Here is a 21974-nt window from a genome sequence, read left to right on the forward strand (position 1 = left end):
CAGGTGAGTGCAGTTAACACCTTGCAACACAGGTGTAATGTAATGAAGAGACAGCAGAGTGCATGCCTCCAGCACACATTTCTCTGAATATTGTGCAAACTTAAGGATATCAGATTGCAGGGCCTCTGATGTGTTGTGGAAGGGGTGGAGATTCACAAAGGGGATAGAGCACCTGAACTAAAAGGCAGAGGAAATGTCATCTCCACCTCTTTTCAGTGTGAAGTAGAAGAGCACACCTAGCATACACAGGGACACCAGGATGAGAGCCAGCTGGATGAAAGTTTTGCTTATGATCTTCATTGTGGCCTCTGTGTCATTATACTTCTGCTCCATTAAGAAGGAGATCCACACCCATTCGGAGAGACTGCAGAGGACTCACCACAATGACTCCATCAGGAGCCAGGGAATGGGCAATAGGATGGAAAAGATGGAAGCAGACATCAACAAACTGCGTGAGTTAAAGTCTCAGTTCAACAGCTGCTTCTGTGTAAAGTCTGCATCTCGGGTTCAGTGTGGAAATGCTGCTCTGAATATTTTTGCAGGCCAAAAGATTTAAATAACTAGAATCAAACTGGGCTGCATTTGTTCCTTTGAGCTATTTTTCATCTGCTTCACGTTGAAAACCTCCAAACCAATGTTAGATGCAACAGGACTACAAGTAAATATTTTTAAAATAATTGTCAACTGTTTTGTTTTTAATATAGTTGGGCCCTTCTAATGTCTTGTTTTATCCAAAGATAAGGTGTAAAACCATGAGTCTTACTGGATACATCTGGCATTTATGCTTGAAAAATTACATAACTAGAAAGTAATTAGAGTATCACACTGAATAACTGCCATTAAATGTTTCTTTCAGCTGAGACAGTATCTGCTTTCAGATAAACACTAAACACAGTTTAGTTTTAGTAACACCCACCTGCTTTATCACTTTATTAGACTTTATCACAAGTATTAGAGCAGTGTAAGTTGATATTGCTAAAAGATAAATTGTTCTCACATGAGTGTACTTCACCGAACTCTGCAACATCGCGTGGAGATCTGGGGCAGTGCCATTGGATTGGCAGACCGGGGTGGTGGTCCCCATCTTTAAGAAGGGAGACCGGAGGGTGTGCTCCAACTTTCAGGGTATCACACTACTCAGCCTCCCCGGTAAGGTCTATGCCAGGGTGCTGGAAAGGAGGGTGCGTCCGTTAGTCGAACCTCGGATTCAGGAGGAACAATGCGGTTTTCGTCCTGGTCGTGGAACGCTGGACCAGCTCTTTATCCTCTCAAGGATATTCGAGTGTGCGTGGGAGTTTGCCCAACCAGTCTACATGTGCTTTGTGGACTTGGAGAAGGCATTCGACCGTGTTCCTCGGGGTGTTCTTTGGGAGGTTCTGCGGGAGTATGGGGTGTCTGGCCCATTGTTGCGGGCCATTCAGTCCTTGTACAACCACAGTGAGAGCTTGGTCCGTATAGCCGGTAATAAGTCGGATTCGTTTCCTGTGGGTGTTGGACTCCGTCAGGGCTGCCCTTTGTCACCGATTCTGTTCATAATTTTTATGGACAGAATTTCTAGGCGTAGCCAGGTGGCGGAAGGCTTCTTCCTTGGTGGCCTCAGAGTCTCATCTCTGCTTTTTGCAGATGATGCGGTTCTGTTGGCTTCATCAGGGGGGGGCCTCCAGCTCGCAGTGGAACGGTTCGCAGCCGAGTGTGAAGCGGCTGGCATGAGAATCAGCACCTCTAAGTCTGAGGCCATGGTCCTCAGCCGGAAAAGGGTGGAGTGCCATCTCCGGCTCAGGAACGAGTTCTTGCCTCAAGTGGAGGAGTTTAAGTATCTCGGGGTCTTGTTCACGAGTGATGGGCGAAGGGAACGGGAGATCGACAGGCGGATCGGGGCTGCTTCTGCAGTGATGCGGACGCTGCACCGGTCCGTCGTGGTGAAGAGGGAGCTTAGCGTAAAAGCGAAGCTCTCGATTTACCGGTCGATCTACGTTCCTACCCTCACCTATGGTCACGAGCTTTGGGTAGTTACCGAAAGAATAAGATCGCGAATACAAGCGGCAGAAATGAGTTTCCTTCGAAGGGTGGCTGGCCTTTCCCTTAGAGATAAGGTGAGTAGTGCGGCCATCCGGGAGGGGCTCAGAGTAGAGCCGCTGCTCCTCCACATCGAAAGGAGCCAGTTGAGGTGGCTCGGGCATCTGATTAGGATGCCTCCTGGCCGCCTCCTGGGTGAGGTGTTCCGGGCATGTCCCACCGGGAAGAGGCCCCGTGGTAGACCCAGGACACGCTGGAGAGATTATGTATCTCGGCTGGCCTGGGAACGCCTTGGGGTCCCTCCGGATGAGCTGGAGGAGGTGGCTGGGGAGAGGGAAGCCTGGGCTTCTCTGCTTAGGCTTCTGCCCCCGCGACCCGGCCCCGGATAAGCGGAAGAAAATGGATGGATGGATGGATGAGTGTACTTCACTGAGCTGAATGTATTGTGAATGCACAATATACAAAAATGTACATTATAAATCACTTGTTTCCTTAAGCTGCATTTCCATTCACCTTGCATAGAAGACTAACTAATGAGATGGACACAGCAAATACCATTTGGTTGCTTTTGTTTACAGTCAGTTTGATGAATAAACTTGAAAAGAGGGAACCAGTGCCTGAGAGGAGGGAAGAGGTGAAGGATGAGAGGAAGGTGGTGAAGAAGCTGTACCCGTACTCTGGTCTGTTCAAGAGGTGGGGTGATGATCTATCAGAGGAGGAGCAGAAGGAAGCCGAACAGTTGTTTCACAGATATGGATACAACGCCTTCCTCAGTGATAGGTTGCCCCTCAACAGAGAGATTCCTGACACCAGGCCTCCCAAGTGAGTACAACGTATGAATCCTAAAGGAAATGCTGTTAAAAGACAAAACGTTTGAGTTTTTGAGATTTACATATGACGTGTGAACCAGATTATTTTGTCATTTTGAACATGAACGCACATGAGATTAGTACCCATGCATACTTGGCCACATTATTAGGTGTTCAACTACCTTTTAACACAAATATCTCATCATTCACATGACAGCAGCTCGGTGCATTTAGGCATGTAGACTTGAACAAGATGACCTGCTGAAGTTCAAACTGAGCAGAACGGGGAAGAAAGGTGATTTAAGGTGACTTTGAATGAGGTATGGTTGTTGTCAGACAGGCTGGTCTGAGTGTTTCTGAAACTGCTGATCTGCTGAGAATTTCCCACACAACCAGCTCTAGTGTTTACAGAGACTGGGCCAAAAAAGAGAGAATATCCGGTGAGCAGAAGGTCTCTGGGTGAAAATGTCTTGTTGATGTCAAAGGGCGGAGGACAATGGCCAGACCATTTTGAACAGACAAAAACAGTAACTCGAATAACCCCTCATTACAACCAAGGAACGCAGAAGCACATCTTTGAATGCACAACAAGTTGAAACTTTAAGCAGCTGGGTTACAGCAGACTACTCCTGTCAGGAGAGGAGAAGTACCTGAGGCTACAATTCATACAAGTTAGACAGCAGAAGGTTGGAAAAATGTTGCCTGGTCTGATGAATCTCAGTTTCTGCTGAGACATTCAGATGGCAGTGTCAGAATTTGACATAAACAACATGAAAGCATGGATCCATCCTGCCTTGCATCAACATGCAGGCTGCTGCTGGTGGTGTAATGGTGTGGTGGATATTTTCTTGGTACACTTTAGGCTCCTTAGCACCAACTGAGTTTAACACACCATCATTTAAACTCAGTATTACTGCTGTCCATCCCTTTATGACTACGGCCTACCCATCTTCTGATGGATGCTTCCAGCAGGATAATACACCATGCCGTAAAGCTCAAATAATCTCAAACTGGTTTCTTGAACATGAAAATGTGTTCACTGTACTCAAACAGCCTCCACAGTCACAGTATCTCAGTCCAAAAGAGCAATAGAAATTCACTGGTTCAGGCTTTTTTTTCTAATTGGATTAATTAGTCATTATGTTTTTTAAGACATTACAATAATTATGTTTAGATTATTTAGATTGTGGGGCCACATTTTGAGGGCATTTTTCAGTATTTTATGGCTTTTTATAGACAAATGATTATCCAGTCGAGAAAATCAACAAATAAAACACTATTATAAACAGGAGTTCATTGCAGCTCTGACAAAAGGAAATTTCTGAATCATGATGGGAAAGGCCACAAATGTACACACACACACACACACACACACACACACACACACACACACACACACACACACACACACACACACACACACACACACACACACACACACACACACACATCTTTCCACCACATACTATAACATTAAATTTCAATAAAAAAAAGTATTACTTCTTCAGCTGCATGCTATTTTTCTGCTCACAGGTGTGCTCAGAAAACGTATCCAGAGGATCTGCCGACCATCACTGTTGTGTTAATCTATTTGGATGAAGCTCTTTCAATCATCAAGAGGGCCATACGCAGCATTGTGGACAAGACTCCGGCTCGGCTGCTGCAAGAAATCATCCTGGTGGATGATCACAGCAGCAATGGTGAGTCAGGCCGCTTCCAAAATAACTATAATTTTTTCAAACCGTGGGAAATAATTTTGACATATACAGAGTGGGTAGTACTCAACTATTTTGCATATCTGCCTATTCTGAATATCTCCCACCAAGTGAGGTGCTCACAACAGCTTTCGTTTGCACCATACAGTCTGAGTAGCAAATGTTGCAATGAAATAGGAAATGGGTGCTTGCGTTTATGTGGGCTGGAGCTGAACACAAACATCAGGGAGTGTAATGTGGCTGTACACTGTAAAAAAGACCTGATCAGCCTAAACAAATTATGTAGAAGATGGAGAGGTGCTTTTAAAGGAATAGCACTCTATAGGCTATTTGAATTATTTTTAATTACTATGAGTATGGCAAATTAAAATCTTATTTTGTATTCAAGGGATATATCAAAACTATCTTTTATTCTGTGAACCAATTTATAGTTCAGAATTAAGACTGATTGTTAGAGGTATAAGTAGGATAAGCTCAGATTACTGAAACAGTTCGTGCCCTAAAGTCTTTATTTTCTGCAGAGGACTTAATGGAGCAACTGGATGAGTACATCAACTTTATCCACGAGGACCGCCCAGGCCTGGTGAAGAAGGTGCGGCACTCTGAGCAGCTCGGCCTCACCCAGGCCAGACTGTCAGGTTGGAAGGCAGCTGTAGGAGACGTGATTGCCATCTTGGACGCTCACATAGAGGTCCATGTACAGTGGTTGGTTGAAGATTGAGTGGCTGTTTTGTAAGCTGTGGTGATAATTGCTGTAATTACACCTTCTGTTTCTTTTTGAACTGTTATTGTGTGCCTAGGGCAGAGCCATTACTAGCTCGGATTAAGGAGGACCGCACTGTGATACTGACGCCTGTTTTTGACAAAGTCAATTACGATGACCTGACACTGACTCCCTATGGTTCTGCGGCCCATGGTTTTGACTGGGCTCTCTGGTGCATGTATGAGTCCTTCGGACCCGAGTGGTACACCCTAAAAGATGAGTCGCAGCCTGGCAAGTAAGAGTTGCATTTTACACATGAACTAGCAACACTATCAGGAGAATAAAGGCAGAACATTTCAGCGGGTTCTTTCTTACCTAAACCATTGGCTTAGAAAGCTGTGGACATTGTACACATGGGGCAAGTGTTGCCAAAACAGTCAAGGATGGCTACAGACAAAATCTTTCACATTAAGCAATCTGCAGATTGTAACACAACACCCGTGTGGGTGTCTATAGGTTGCACAAAAAGCAATTTTAAGGATCACTGCACTGCTTCAGGCTCTGTAGTCATAATTCATTATAATTAGGAGTGCTTTACTATGTCAGGCATGTCTAACAAATTGACACTTTGTACAGCACAGTAAGATTTTTCACTTTTTCAAATGTTTCCTTTTGTTTAATGGTGTCACCAGGAGCCCCTCAGTGATGGGGATACTTGTAGCTGATCGCAAGTTCTTTGGAGAGATCGGAAGCCTTGATGGTGGAATGAAAATATACGGCGGGGAAAATGTGGAGCTAGGCATCCGGGTAAATAAAATGACTAATTAAAAATCTTACTGGACATAATGTGCCAAGTTTGATTAGAAGCACATTAGTTTACATTTATTTAGTCCCGACAATACAGTAGATGCTATAAAACATGGAAGTAGCCACCACCCAGTTGTTTGTGAAGTCATGTTCTGAAGCCTTGAAATGAGTGTGTTTGTGGTCACCATCTTGATGTTTTGGCACTGGCTCATGACCTATTTACAAAATGTTACTCAGTGATGTTATGACCTGGCTCAAAAGCCACAACAATGAAACATTGCTTTATCTTAAATTACTAAATAGCCTCAGTTAAACAACATCCCAGAGAGCATAAAGGCAAGAAATGGCATCTCCCCAAAGCAATCCTCAAGCTTGCCTTTATCCACACCTCCTCAGGTGTAGACCATTTGCAGTTAAGCCTCAGCAACACCCAGAGACTCTCATACTGCCACAGCAAGGTAAGAGTTGCAGAGGGACGTAACAGTGAGCATATCCTGGATAATCCTCCTTTCTGACACCGAATAACCAAAATTTACAAAATTGACTTAATGTTTTATTGAATATGACTAGGAAGGAGCGTCTGAGCTCATGAAGTCATCAAGAAGGTGTTTACAGAGGTCAGGGCTAAGGGCCATTTTCCCATAGACTTGTACAGAACTGGAAGTCTTTTTTTCAACCACAGGTTTTGTCCCCTGGTGGCTATGAAAAAGAACATTGGTGTAAAGCTCTTTGCATTGGCTTCACTTGCACTGTCTGAGCCTGAGATAACTCTAGGGAGAGCAACGATTGATGCAGCTCAGTTTGTACTGATCACTGTTGTTCCAGCACTTTTTCCACAAATTTCTGCCATGAAATTTAATAGAAATTCTAGTTGTCATACACTATATTGACAAAATTACATTGCATGTACAGAAGCTGCTTGGCCATTTGAAACCCATAAAGCTCCCAGTGCAAAGTTTTATTGCTGATGTTAACATCAGAGAAGGTTTGAAGGTTTGAAGCTCTGCCGTTATTGAATGTTGTGACTTTTACGCACTCAGCAGCCCCGCTCTGTAACTTTACGTTGTCTGCCACTTTGCGTCTGAGTTGCTGTGGTTCCTGATCCCTCCACTTTGCAATAATTCCACTTACAGCTGATGGTGAAATATCTGGGTAGGAAGAAATTTCATAAACTGACTTATTGCAATGATGACATTCTGTTACCACACTCAAATCAGTCAACTCTTTAGAATGACCCATTCTCTGACAAATGTTTGTGAAGGCAGACTGCATGCTAGGTTTATACACCTGTGGCAGTGGGGCTGAAAACACCTGAATTCTAAGATAAAGAAATGTGGTCCAATACTTTTGTCCATATCCTCTGATATTTCCTCTATCGTGAACATGGTGAGCTATACGTGTTTAGTTTAATCATTTCAGTGTCATTCGACATGTGTTAGCAAATGATGGATATAGCCACCCTGATGGGGCCCAATTGTTTGTGGACTACCATTTCGTAAGTCTTGAGATGAGCATAGAGTCTTTATGTTTAATAACGTGAAGATGCTATTCACACCCATGGGCTAACAACTTATCAGTTATAAGATAGCCACCCCCTCTAAATGGGACCATTAATCATAAAGTTAACGTCATGATGCATTCAATAGCAAGTAAGTAGCAAATAAACTCACATGGAAAGTGGGCTCATAATTCTACTAAGAGTCTAGCAGAGGGCCATTTTCTTATAGACTTCCACAGTTAAACTTTAAAAAGAGTCACCCCCTGCTGGCCTTTAGAAAGACTGCAGGTTTGTAGTACTCAAACCCTGGCTTCATTTTTCAGACCCAGAAATTCTGCTGGACTTATCTGCAGCTTTTGACATTACTGATCAAGAGCTGGGCTGACTTTTTTTGGCACTGCTGTTCAAAATGGTTTCACTATCAGACATTCCAGAATTTGTATGTACACAACTGTCTGCACACTATGTTTATTTATTCAGTGATCATTTTTGATGAGAATTTCTATTTCACTAAGTGCATTACATGCCCCAATAATCGACTTTTAAATATTATATTTTCACAGGTGTGGCTATGTGGAGGAAGCATTGAAATTATACCTTGCTCTAAAATTGCCCACATTGAACGAGCATCGAAGCCTTACCTCCCAGACCTGAGTGTCATGATGAAGCGTAATGCACTGAGGGTAGCAGAGGTGTGGCTGGATGAATATAAACACAATGTCAACATTGCATGGAACCTTCCACTTGAGGTTAGAAGAGATGAGCCATCAATCCCAAGTTACATTTACCATCTGAATGAACAGATTTTATGGATAAGTGTTCTGTAGATTGAGTAATTGAGCAAACACCCTTAGGACAACAGAGATGCATTTATTTTTGTTTTTCCCACAGAATCATGGGATCGACTTCGGGGATGTGTCAGAGAGAAAGAAGCTCAGGCAGAGGCTAAACTGTAAGCCCTTTAAGTGGTATTTAGATAATGTTTACCCCATGCTGGACCCCCTGCATGACCTACTTGGCTATGGAGCTGTAAGTCAAAAACAATTGTTTTGTCTGACTGCATGTAACTATCCCAGTCTCAATTTGGATTCAGGAGAAGACACTCTCTCTATTTTTGGGATTAGGCTTTAAACTTTCCTTTTTGATAAAGTTTATAGTTGGGGCTGGATCAGGTGACCTTGAACCTGCTTTAGTTATGCTGCAATAGGCCTAGGCTGCTGAGGGTTTCCCATGATGCACTGTTTCTTCTTCACTCAGCTCTTTTCACTCATTGTATTTATACATCACTTTGCATTTTATCATTAGTTATTATTAACCTCTGACTTTCTGCCACAGCATGTTTTTTGACCTGTCTCCCTCCCCTCGCCCCCAGCCAGTGCCGCCAGATGGCTGCCCCTCCCCCAGCCGGGTTGTGCTGGAGGTTTCTTCCTGTTGCCAAGTGCTTGCTCATAGGGGGTCATCTCTGGGGCTGGGGTTTTCTCCATATTATTGTAGGGCCTTTACCTTACAATAGAAATCACACTGAGGGGACTGTTTGTTGTGATTTGGTGCTATATAAATTAAACTGGACTGACTCTAAGACCTAAGACCTAAGATCTAAGACCTAAGACCTAAGAAGCTAGGTCCATTTTTTACTTATAGGCTGTCATTAACATCCATCTTTTATATACAGTCTGGCTGACTTCCTAGCAATACACTGAGTGGAAATGCTACACGGGTAGCCTGCCAAAATAGTTCCAGCCAACTAGTTATCATGATCCATGAAACCTATGTCTAATTATGTTGTTTTTTAACCAAGAAGCCACAAATGTAATGTATGAATGATACCGTACTAATTCAGGGTGATGCAAGGCAACTTGCTGTGACAGCTTCTCTGCCTTGTGAAGCGTAAATCGACCTTGTTGTCTTTATAAAATGACTCGGGCTTATATGCTGGTCCCTCAGGAGTCATACAAAATGCATGCAATAATCCAGTGTAACACTGCAAGTTTAAACTCGCCTGTCTCAACTCCTGTGTGAATCTCTATTGCACAGTGAAGGTCAGCATACAATGGGCAACTGCCAACAGCAGGATGAGCCACACTTACACAAAGAACCTTTGTTCTTTGTGTAACCTTTGTTCTCAGTGTGTTTCATACTGAGATCCTCTATAAAGCAAACTTTGCATGAATGCTCTCAAGGAACTCCCTTTTGGTGGTGCTTCTTCCAATATTTATTTGCAGTTGATCTTGGCACACTGGCATTGCAGTATTGGCAAACTGCCCTTTTACACTTTCTCTCTTTCAATATTAGTGTAATGGTCGTGTAAATCAATGAGCCACAGCTGCTTTATTTCCCTTCACCCAGTGTTAGACCCTGAAGCAGAGCTACAGTGTTAGTTTTATTTCAGTTTTCATCTCTTTCTAAAATTTGGTAAACTGATTTAATTTTTATTAACAATAATAACTTGTCTGCTGGATGCGTATTCTACTTTCTAATGAAATCTGCTACAGATAACTTCATATTTCTGCTTCTGTTGGCAGCTGATAAATGATCTGACCCCAGAGCTCTGTATTGACCAAGGCCCGACGAGTGGGAACACACCCATTTTATATGGATGCCACTTCTTTATAACTCAAGTATGTTCAGAAATTCACTGCACGTAAACAGGTGGTGATTGTTTGCTTATAGGTAATTATTGTATTGTGGTTTAGCACTGTTTTTATCGCACTGATGGACAACTCTACATTGGCGGGATCAAATCTCACAAGTACAACAACAATCGCTGCCTGGTGGACCCTTTCAGTGGAATCTACCCGGGACTGTACGACTGCAAAATGGCCGAGCAGAAAAACTTTCACATGCAGTGGGATTTTAAACAGGTAAATATTTTAGTTTTTAAATATAAAATCAGTCAAATGTGAGAGAAGTTCCCACCTGACCCCCTCAGAATCAGTTTTGTCTCATCCAGCTGAAAGACTGATGAGCTCATGCTACACCGAGGCATCTGTCATTTGTCTAAAATTCACAAGAATTGCTAGTTTTTCTTTTGGTGAGAATTAAATCAAACTTATACACAACGATCAGTTTTTGGGTTTTTTTTTTTTTGGCATATTTACTGAAGCCATGCATAATCTTACCTTGCTCTGAATATAGGCTGAGTTGCAGACCCTTGAAGTATGAGAACACCTTTAACACAGAAGGAATCACAACAAAAAGATGTTATAACTTATGTTATAACTTGCTTTGACCAGCTAACTAGCCCACATGGTGTAATAACCATTTAAATTGAACTAAACTGCTTAATAAAGCACCCAGGGTACCGATTTTTGATTTTGTTACTCTACATCATAGAAGTTAAATTGGTGCCGTTTTGTTACTGATTGGATTTTGATTTGAAACCATGATAGAGCAAAAGGAGGCAGTTGAGGTGGTTTGAGCATCTGATTTGGATGCTTCCTAGGCGTTTCCTAGGTGGGGTGTTTCTGGCATGTCCTACGTGGAGGAGGTCTCAGAGCAGGCACAGCACACGTGGGAGAGATTATATTTCTCTTCCACATAGCTCCAGCTCTGCTTAGACTGCTGCTGCAGTCAGAAGGCTGTATGAATGAATACATCCTATGATACTGATAAAGTAAATCCATTTGATGGCAGTTTGTTAACTAAGCTTAAATGTTTTTATCATAAGAGCTCATAAATGACTTTGAAGGTAAAATTTTGCAAGGCTTCATTAAATACAATAAAGTTATTGTACACACACACACACACACACACAAACACAAAAAGTCTAATTCTGAGGTCAGGTGGGAGGCACTCTAAACTCTGGAGAAGAGAAAGGAAACAATGAAATGTGTTTATTTCCAGGGAGGACCCATCCAGAACAGAAAAACAAAGCGATGTCTGGAAGTTGCGAAGGATGAAGTCGGCTTCTACAAACTTGTCATCCAGCAGTGCAGCGGTCAGAGCTGGAATATACAAAATGTAATCAAAGAGCAGTAGGAGACTGCTGGGCAGGTCTCAGAAGATTATCAGAAGAGTAATGAGTCAGCTCAAAAATTGAGAGAAAAGTTGAAAGTTGTTGTTCTTTACAGCACCAACTTAAAAAAATAAAATACAGCACTTTTAAACTTGCAAGTCATGCACTGAAGACACACACACACAATGTCTATCGAGACACACACACAGTGTATCACAAAGGTGAGTAAACCCCTCACGTCTGCATCTATTTAAGTATATCTTTTCAGGGGACAACACTGCACTTTCACCTCTGCACCACCCATTAAGCAGTTAAATAAGAAGTATTAGCTGCAAAAGAAGTATTAGAGATCCAACCAGTCATGGCAGATGGCTGCCCCTTCCTAAGCCTGGTTCTGCCAGAGGTTTGTTCCTGTTAAAAAAAGGAGTTTTTCCTCCCCACTGTCACCAAGTGCTTGCTCATAGGGGGTCGTCTGATTGTTGGGTTTTCTCTCTAACAATGTAGGGTATTTACCATGTGATCAACATCCACTTCATTTAACCTACTCTTTCAATTAGCAGTCATAATTTAGAATTCTTTAGAATTCCAAATAAATAAGTGGAAGGATTTTATTATTCATGTATCCATCCATCCATAGATGAATTATGACCATAACTGTAAAAACATCAAACAAAAAAAATAAAGCTATTTAGAATCAAGATATTTGTTTGTAAAATCTTATTTATATTTTAGGTGTTTTCATGTGAGATAGTGTTGGGTTTATACAGTGATTATTGCTGCTCATACTCTAAACAATATATTAAATGTATAGAATTGTATATATTGTATATAAACTCTAAAAGTTCTAAATAAGTCAAAAGTTAATTTTTGCATCACCCTACCTGCTGAGAGGCAGGGGGACACTTAGGGATGACTTTTCCATCATCTGCCTGTCTGTCCGTCACACTTTCACCATCTCACTAACCATGCAACTTATTCAAGTGTTTGAGCAGGCGACACATAATTAAGTCACGGAATGCATCTGCACAAGTGAGCCACTTACATAGGTAATGTGCGTAGCACATTACATAGGTAATGTGCGTAGCACATTACATAGGTAATGTGCGTAGCACATTACATAGGTAATGTGCGTAGCACATTACATAGGTAATGTGCGTAGCACATTACATAGGTAATGTGCGTAGCACATTACATAGGTAATGTGCGTAGCACATTACATAGGTAATGTGCGTAGCACATTACATAGGTAATGTGCGTAGCACATTACATAGGTAATGTGCGTAGCACATTACATAGGTAATGTGCGTAGCACATTACATAGGTAATGTGCGTAGCACATTACATAGGTAATGTGCGTAGCACATTACATAGGTAATGTGCGTAGCACATTACATAGGTAATGTGCGTAGCACATTACATAGGTAATGTGCGTAGCACATTACATAGGTAATGTGCGTAGCACATTACATAGGTAATGTGCGTAGCACATTACATAGGTAATGTGCGTAGCACATTACATAGGTAATGTGCGTAGCACATTACATAGGTAATGTGCGTAGCACATTACATAGGTAATGTGCGTAGCACATTACATAGGTAATGTGCGTAGCACATTACATAGGTAATGTGCGTAGCACATTACATAGGTAATGTGCGTAGCACATTACATAGGTAATGTGCGTAGCACGCAAAGACAACACAGCCTATACAACAGTCTTCATGTCATGTGGAACTTTCAGTGAGTGTGAGAGCTGTACTACAAGCTAATTTATTTTTGCACACAGTTTCCAGGTTATTGGGTCCTGCCAGGCTCATCACTGGTATCTTCAGAGAATACTCACACTAGTAGTAGATGATCTTATCTTTCTAGGTCAACTGCTCTGGTTATTATTAACATATCTCGGAGTATGGGGATGATAAAATCTCCCCCCTGACCTGTCGTCCTGGCTCCCCCTTGCCGTAGCATTTGTGTTGTATCTCATCAATCTCTAGCTGCGATAGCAGTACTGATGTCAGAATGCACCTGACAAGGACCTTGTTAACCCGGACACCGGGTACGCCCTAGTTGGAATTCGAACCCCTGACCTCCTGCTCCAAAGACCATAATGTTACCACTATGCCAGCTGCTGAGGTGTGTATGTATATATACATATACATGTATATGTATGTATATATGTGTGTATGTATATAGAGAGAGATATATAGAAAATATAATATAAATAATTTTATTTTCATTTTTGTATTTATATCAGATTTTTTTAAATCAACTGTAACTTTTACTTACATTTGTAAGACAGTAGAAAAAAATGGTTTTGAATACAGAAATGTCCTTTGTGAACATTTGCTATTTATAGTTTGGTGTTATGAAAACAAAACGCTGGCTGTGAGTGACTCTGAATATGAGTCACTATCAGCAGGTCTCTTTGTGACGTGTCCAGGAGCAGAATGCTACTAGCATTCTGCTTAGTAGCAAAAGTCCTGACCTCCCAGTGTCGTCACAGTCTTAGGGTTACTGTTTATAATAATGTTGAAACTGCAATATCTGCAATTTTTTTTTGAATAGTCTGCTAATGGTCCATGAATGTTTGCTTTAGTGATATTACAAACGTCATTCAAGTCAGTCAGGCTCCAGTATCACTTGGCTGTCATAAACTTTCAGAGATGAAGGCATCCCATTTTTTCTGCCACATGGCACGACCTGTATCCTTCAGATGATCTGGTAGTGAGCTGTACCTGCAGGCAGAAGAAAAATTTAATGAAAACAAAAATATTGCAGCATGCTTTAAAAGGTTTATAAGAAACAATAACAGAAGGTTTTCTTAATATAAATAACATCCAAGTGTCTTAGCTCTTAAGTTTTTATTTCACTAAACACAAGTAACTCTGTATTTGCTAGAATTTGCCGAGCATCATACTGGATGCCACTGTTGTTGACAGCATGAGCCAATCACTGATTTGGACATTTACTGATGGCAGTGGACAACGTTTCTTCCATGTTTCCCATTACTTTTGTTGTTCTGGTATCTGGAATTGAATTTCATTGAATAGTGTGACTGAATTTGTGCTCACTGAAACATGTTGTGATAACAATCTGGTATCAGCTACCAGCCACGGTATTTTGAACAGAGTACTGGCTTTTATCCCATCTGTTTTTCTTTGAAGGCTGAATGTCAAAACACACTAAAGAAACAAAATGAAATTATTCTGACGTGATGGAGTTTGCAGCCAGTTCTTTGAGCGTGCCCAGGTTTGCTTTCAGTCCTCCGATGCCCACAAATGCTTGATAGAAGTCATAGGAGAGGCCTGTGGTGCCAAACAGAGACGGGTCATCGGAGCTGATCACCATCGGGTGACCCTCGGACATCAGCACAGCTGCAGGGTGGTTCCTGAGGTCTGAAACCAGCTTCAGCACCTGCAGGTCAGGGATGAAACAAACCCAGGTACTTTATACATAAATAATAATGTCCTTCACTATATATTTTTTTTTTTAGCTTTTGTATTTGTAAAAACAGTAAACTTGAAAATCCATGAATTGAATAAATAAAGAATTAAAATAATTTGAAATGATGTAGTTTGATGCAAAAATATGGATGTCGCATCAGTGTCCCTAATTGACAATCCTCCTTTCAATGGAGTTGTGATGCTGTGTAAAGCTTATAATAGAAATGCTGTGATTTGCAACATATTTAATGCTATATTAAAGTGAACGCTGTACATTTTAACATATTTTTGAGAAGCATCTAATTTTGAATGTGATGGTGACAGTTGGGGGGAAAAAAGTTGGCAGATGCTTAGTTTATCGGTGTGCCTTTTAACAACACTTGGTAACCAAGAAGACCAGCTACTATATTACTATGTTGTTTTTTCAGACCACTGAGCAGCTCTCCATTTCACCTCAGTCCAGTTGAGTTGGGCCAAAATAGGGCAGCAATATTTCTAGATTTTATTAATATGCTTTTATTTATATGCATGGTAGATGTTTTGTTATTGTTGTCAATTTTACGATGATCATATATTGTAAAAATTGCTGATTTACATTTGATATACTGTCTTTGTACAATTTATCTCATTTGCAAGTCATTGCTTCTGTACTATTTACATTATACACATCAACTTTTTTTTGTTGTTGTTGTCGTCTGGTAGTAAAATGTCTTACCTGGTTTGAGATGGGACAAAGCTCCACAGCCACATTTCTTTTCCTGGAAAGCTCTTTTGCGAGCGGATGGTGTACTAAAGCGTAGCCGTGCCCAATGCGTGTGGTGTTGAATAGAAGTGCATCAAGAATATTTTGATCTGTGTCTGTGCCTTCATCATCTACACACAAATGCACAAAAACAGTGTAAAATACATTTCAAAAGTTTTTTTCAAAACTACTGAAAAACACTGTTATGATGTGGTTTATGCTTTTTGATTCACCGACCTGTCTCCCCTGCATGAAAGAAGTATGCCAATTTGACACCGAGTTCAGCCGGCAGAGAAAGGGCCTCTCTGAAGTACCAAAGACTCTTCCCGCTGTCCTCCCGTCCAACCTGCAAACCATAATGTTAACTAATAACTCTATTTACACCCTGGACAAGTTGTCATTCAGTCATATGAATAAAAACAGATGGGCATGCCCACATGTGTGGTGAATTGGGAGTCAGCAATGAACCTGCATGTCTTTGGACTCCACATCATACGGTCCCCAACAAGCAGAGAAATGATCTCCACTTAACAGCAGAGTATAAGAGGTTGAGGCTGAAGTACACAGTCTGCTTCTTACCATATCAAATCCTGCAACGACATCTGGGAAGTCCTTTTGTAGCTGAATGGCCTCTTTTACAGCAGTTTCGACCTCAGATATACTCAGAGCCCTGAAGAAAGCAACGACAGACCCAGAAGACAGCCGGTTATAAGACTCACAAACAAGTTTTGCATCAGGATTTGCAAGTCAGAGAAAAATGGGATCTAGTAACAAGTTTGTCTAACAAAACTGCTATAAACCATGATGAACTCTAGTAAAATAAATGGGAAACTTATACACAGTAAAATGCTTGAAACTAAGATGAATGCACATCTTAAAAGACTCCCACTAAATTAAAATTTGACCTGATAATGAATCTCTGAACCAATCCAACAGAAAGCATGCTTTCTGTTTGTTAACAGGACATCAGGATAATTTTCTCTATTTTTACAAAAGTCCTTCAGAGGTGCAGAAATAATTATATGCCCATTCCCATGTGCTTAGAGTTATTCAATGAATGGACTGTCCCGTTAATAACTTGACTTTATGGCTGCATCCTTTGCAAGAAAACAGGAAACTGAATAATTTGAGATAATATATTAAATTATAGTTGAATTATTTTTCAAAACTGGAACATAGTTCAAGTAGAGCTTGGAAATCGTAACATGCTGACCCAGTCTTATCTAACTTGAGTTTGTTTAGTAAAAAGAAGATCTGTGAAATGCACTGCCAACTATGAAGGGAGGGGAAGTCATTTGGAGATGCATACTGTATAGTGGTTACAAGGCTTATTATCTAATAAGTACTTTTGAAAATAAAACTAGCTAAGCTTGAGTATATTTGCTAATTTTGTGAATCTCTTATGATAAAACCCTATTTCCAATGCAGTAACTTGCAAATCATTTAATCCCTACATTTAAATGAAAACAGTAAAAAGACAACATATAATATTGCACGATATCAAAATAACATATCAAGGGCCAACAAATATTAAATATATATGCTAATTTTGAATTTCATGGCAGCTACATGTTTCAAAAAAATTGGGACAGGGGCAACAAAAGACTGGCAAAGTTATACAATGGTAAAATATACACACATAAAACCTCTAGTGTGCTGTCTCACAACCCTTGAGGGCAATTAGAAACATATCTGGTTCTAAAAATAAGCACAGCTCCACATCTCAAAAGTTAAGCTGGGATCAAGTTCATCACTTTGTGAAAGCCCAAATGAGCAAATATTCCAACAGTTTAAAAAAAAAAAAAAAAAAAAGGACTGGTACATGTTACTAAAAGAATCCAGAAAAATCTCTGTACAGGGTAGGCTCAAAGCCTACCCTCATCTTTCTAGGGGCACTGTGCTAAAACACTCATCACAGCTTCCACTTATTCAAGTTAAACATTTATGATCCAAAGAAAAAGACAACATTTATAATGGATGGTGAAGAGGTGTGCCTGCAGCGCAAAGTTGTCACCAATTTAAAAAATTTGGAAAACATTTATCAATAAATAAATAAAAACTATTGTGCAACTGAAACAAGTAATATTAAACTGTTTTTTTTTTTTTTGGTTTGTTTGTTTAAGTTCAGATGGTCCCTTCAGGGGTCACCACAGCAGTTCATTTGCCTCCATTTCATCATTTCAGCCTCACCTCTCTAACTTTGTCTCCAACGTGCTCAACCTGAGCTGTCCCTGTGATGTACTCATTTCTAAGATTGTCCTTCCTGGTCACTCACAGTGAAAATCTTATCTTCATCTCTGCAACCTCCAACTCGATCTCTCGTCTTTTTGTCAGTGCCACCATCTCCAAACCATACATCACAGCAGGTCTCACTACCATCTTGTAAACCTTCCCTTTCACTCTTGCCGCCATCGTTCTGTCACAAATCACCACTGACACTCACCTCCACCCTGCCTGCATCTCTTCTTCACCTCTTGTTCACTGTCAGTTGCTTTGGGCCATTGACCCCATGTATTTACACTCCCTCTCATTCACACACATGTATTCTGTCTTGTTTCTACTGACTTTCATTCCTCTTCTCTCCAGAGCACACCACCACCTCTCTGGGTTCTCTTCCACCTGCAAAACAGTGTCATCTGCAAACATCATAGTCCACGGAGACTCGTGCCTGACCTCATCCGTCAGTCTGTCCATCACCACTATGAACTAGAAGGGGCTCAGAGTTGATCCCTGATGTAATGCCACCTCCACCCTCAACCCATCTGTCACTCTACAGCACACCTCACCACTGTCTCACTGTCCTCATACAGTACATGTCCTGCACCACCCTCTCATACTTCTGTGCCACTTCCTCACACAATACCACAGTTCCTTTCAAAGCTTTCTCTAGATCGATGAAGACACAGTGTAACTCCTTCTGACCTTCACTATACTGTACTTCTCCATCAGCACTCTCAAAGCAAACATCACATCTGCAGTCCTCTTTCTTGGCATGAAGCCGTACTGCTGCTAACCAATTGTCATCTCACTTCAACAACTCTTTCCCATGTCTTCATGCTATGGTTCACCAGCTTTGTCCTTCTATAGTCACTGCGGCTCTCCACATCAACCTTGTTCTTGAAAATCAGTACCAGCGCATTTCTTCATTTGTCTGCATCCTCTCATTATCCAATATTGTGTTAAGCAAAATGGTTACAAAGTCCACTGCCCTCTGTCTTAGACATCTCCATACCCCCCCTCAGGTATGTCATCTGGGCCAACCATGATTCCACTCTTCATTCTCTTCATCAACACCAAGCAAGAACAATAAAACATTTTGTTCTCAAAAGAACTGCAATTTCTTTCTTCAACTCTGAAACACTTGTAAGCGAGTTGATTTAAAACAGAGGTAATGGAACACACTGGAAAACATGCCTTTTTAAGAGCCTAACAGTTTTTTTTAACATACCTCTCAATAATATATTTTACCTGTGAACAGAAATTATGATACGGGCCCCGAGAAAGTCTGGATGGTCTCCTATAAATTTCCTTGTAACTTCTTGAAACATTTTCAGAGTCCAGACTTTATCGTGAATAGTTCCATCGAGCTCGTACGTCTGCAACACAGAAACGTTTTGGATAGAAACGCAGACATGTAACTAATGATGTAGTTATTGCTCTTCGGTAGAGGCTGAAGTTGCAGGGAGCAGGTGCAAACAAACAAACCCTTGAGAGACCGGTCCTCAGTTCCAGATACAAGATGTTGTCACGGTGAAGCTCCTCTAGGCCTTTATAAAAATAATCCCTCAGCACTGGAGCGTGGGTGACTAGCCCGGCAGCTGCGATGAAGGCTTTCTCAAACTTCTCCCACACAACATCTTGGCTTGGGTATTCACCATCTGGATCCTCGGTGAACAGAGTGAGATGCTGCATTAAACTGAAAAACACCCAAAAACAACCTTTCAGGGTTAAGTTCTCCTATTACATCTTCAATTTACGTGTTCAAGGGAGGGTTACATGTTACTTAACCTGTTATCAAAACCTGTAGGATCTCTTATTTTGGCCCTCAAGGTCTCGAGCAGCTGCCAGTAGAAGCAGTCCCAGCGTGGGAAGGGTTGGCGATCTGAGAACAGGAAGCGGACCGAGTTGTCCCAAGTGTAGCAGATGTAGCAATGAGGTCGGTAGGTGACATTTTTCACCAGCCATTCAACACCGACCAGAGAGGAGCTGTGGATGTGGAGGGCTGCGCCTGTCACCAAAAACAGCAAGATGTAACTTCAAACTTCAACAGACACGCTGAATGTGATCATGGCTGGATTATAAGATAAGCACCTGAGTGCAGGAGGCCTCCTACACCCCTGTTTTGCACTTGTTTTCTTGACATTGTCTTGTGCATATAGTGTCTATCTGTAGACACTCTCCATCCATTTACACTCGTTTTGCATCTTTTAGAATCATTCTGCACGTCCCTTTTGTCAACTTTGCCACTGACAGTGGTCATGTGATTGCCTCTAATTGTTATCAAGAATTTTTTTTTTTAACCACCTCTGGTTGAAAATTAAGTCCAACTTAGTAGTGATTAACTTGATGTGGATGTGTGGTTCACTTCAAGTTGAAATAAGAAAAACTTGGTGACATCATTTAGATGTTGTCAAGGAAATATCATCAACTAATCCATATCCAGTTTACCTTAACTCCATCTAGGCACTGAGTTCATGCATGATAATTTTCAGCCTTGTCCTGCTCATCATTGTGTTTCATTGACCCTCTCTGCAGTCATTTCATGCCTCTTTCTAAGGGTTTGGTTTGTGTCATTTTGTATCTCAGCCCACACATCACATCAAGCACCACATTAGCAGTTGTTTTAAATTTTTTTTTCTTCTTAAATCATGTTTTGCATCTTTGTAGTTATTTTCTATTTCCTGGAGTCCTCTCCATAGCTTCCTCCCATTAAGGAAACTAGAAGCACCATTTTAAGAACTGCAGTGTTGCTATAATGAAATTTGTCCAGAGACAGCCTCCACCAAAACTGAATCACTTCATCATAATTTTGACAATTTAAGTGAGACTTTGTCATATGAATTAATGACTTATAGTTTGACTCCTTTTCTGAGGTTACGATGACTTTAGTCTTTGTTCTTTGCCAAGCAAAATCTAATCAGGTTATCCTTGAATCCATATTTAGGATGGACCTGAGGTCACAATTAACATGACCTTCATTGACCAAAATAAACATTAACAGCATTAAATTTGATTGGCTCCTGCATCGGTTCAGTAAGCCCACTATAACTTTAACATCACCTTTGGGCATCTTCTGCAGCAGTTTGAAGACCGGGCTCTTCTCAATGAGAGGCTTTGCTTTGAAGAAGTGCACAGCAGGGGGGAAAGGTGTGGCAGACATCTCTTGCTCCTTTAATCGATGAAGGTAAGCGTCCAGCTTCCGCTCGGGCACCGTCAGCGTCACTCGGCCTCCTGTCTGCCTGGATGCCTCCTGAAGCATCAGTAGGTCCCTCTGAGCGGGGTCAGGTATCCCTTCAGTCACCTTCACAAACCACAGAAGGGGCACATAAGTGACCACAGCCCAGAGGAATGAGATCACCATGGCCTTGTGTGCCACTGGAGGGCGCTGTATTCCCACTAGAACATCATGCTCTCAATCTTCACAGGAGCAGGATTGCTGCATTTAGGGGTGCAAACAAAGAGATACTCCGTGAATGACATCAATACTGACACCGAAGGAGAAGTTGGAGTAGCTTTAGTAGTAGCTGAATACATTTAAAGCTCATTTTAAAATCCTCAAGATTATAACATGCTGCTGTGTTGCACACAGTGCTGACAGATTCTAGGCTGAAGCCACAAATGCTTTGTGTTTGAGGTGTTCTCAATAATCCAGGTAAGGAAATCCCAGAAAGTTGATTCGGTTCATCTGGACACTGAAAACGCTGCATCCAGATGAACAGAATAAACTTCCTGGCACAACTGTTTTACTTTCTGGATCAAATTTATCCGGAAGAAAAGGTAAGGAAAGTACCTCACAGCTCTCAGAAACACAAATTAAGACAAATCTTTAAAGGCACATCTAACCCCATTTAAAGCAGAAAATACTTACAAGCAAGCAGGAGCTTCTTGTGTCCTGTCTCTCTTTTGACCGTCTCCTTAAAGACTCGGCTTGTTTTCCACAAAAAACCCTCTCTAGAATGTCAGCAAAATACTCCAGGCGACCGGATAATTGGGACATTTTTGTCTGACTAATACCATGTGATAAACTAATGAAGCAAGCATGAATGGCTAGTGTTGTAAAATAAATGA

The 21974-nt window shown here is 41.3% G+C and overlaps 2 protein-coding genes across 2 annotated transcripts; one reads left to right on the top strand and one right to left on the bottom strand.

Annotated features, from left to right (window-relative positions):
- Window positions 1-259: 259 nt before the first annotated feature.
- On the top strand, window positions 260-12165 carry LOC115773406 (probable polypeptide N-acetylgalactosaminyltransferase 8). The gene is made up of 11 exons (XM_030720120.1): window positions 260-452; window positions 2595-2838; window positions 4359-4525; window positions 5062-5245; window positions 5341-5538; window positions 5936-6050; window positions 8112-8297; window positions 8440-8577; window positions 10071-10166; window positions 10242-10409; window positions 11392-12165. The coding sequence occupies exons 1-11, from the start codon at window positions 260-262 to the stop codon at window positions 11524-11526; spliced, it is 1824 nt and encodes a 607-aa protein (XP_030575980.1). The 3' UTR covers window positions 11527-12165.
- A 1549-nt stretch (window positions 12166-13714) lies between these two features.
- On the bottom strand, window positions 13715-21897 carry ada2b (adenosine deaminase 2b). Its single transcript, XM_030720197.1, has 10 exons — window positions 21775-21897; window positions 20967-21342; window positions 19695-19914; window positions 19392-19602; window positions 19155-19282; window positions 16266-16356; window positions 15924-16032; window positions 15660-15817; window positions 14713-14915; window positions 13715-14236 (listed from the first exon to the last, which is right to left on the bottom strand). Exons 2-10 carry the CDS (start codon window positions 21265-21267, stop codon window positions 14149-14151), a joined length of 1509 nt encoding a protein of 502 aa, XP_030576057.1. The 5' UTR covers window positions 21268-21342; window positions 21775-21897; the 3' UTR covers window positions 13715-14148.
- Window positions 21898-21974: the final 77 nt, after the last annotated feature.

The sequence above is a fragment of the Archocentrus centrarchus genome, chromosome 23, assembly GCF_007364275.1.
Source record: "Archocentrus centrarchus isolate MPI-CPG fArcCen1 chromosome 23, fArcCen1, whole genome shotgun sequence".
In the NCBI taxonomy this organism is placed as follows: domain Eukaryota; kingdom Metazoa; phylum Chordata; class Actinopteri; order Cichliformes; family Cichlidae; genus Archocentrus; species Archocentrus centrarchus.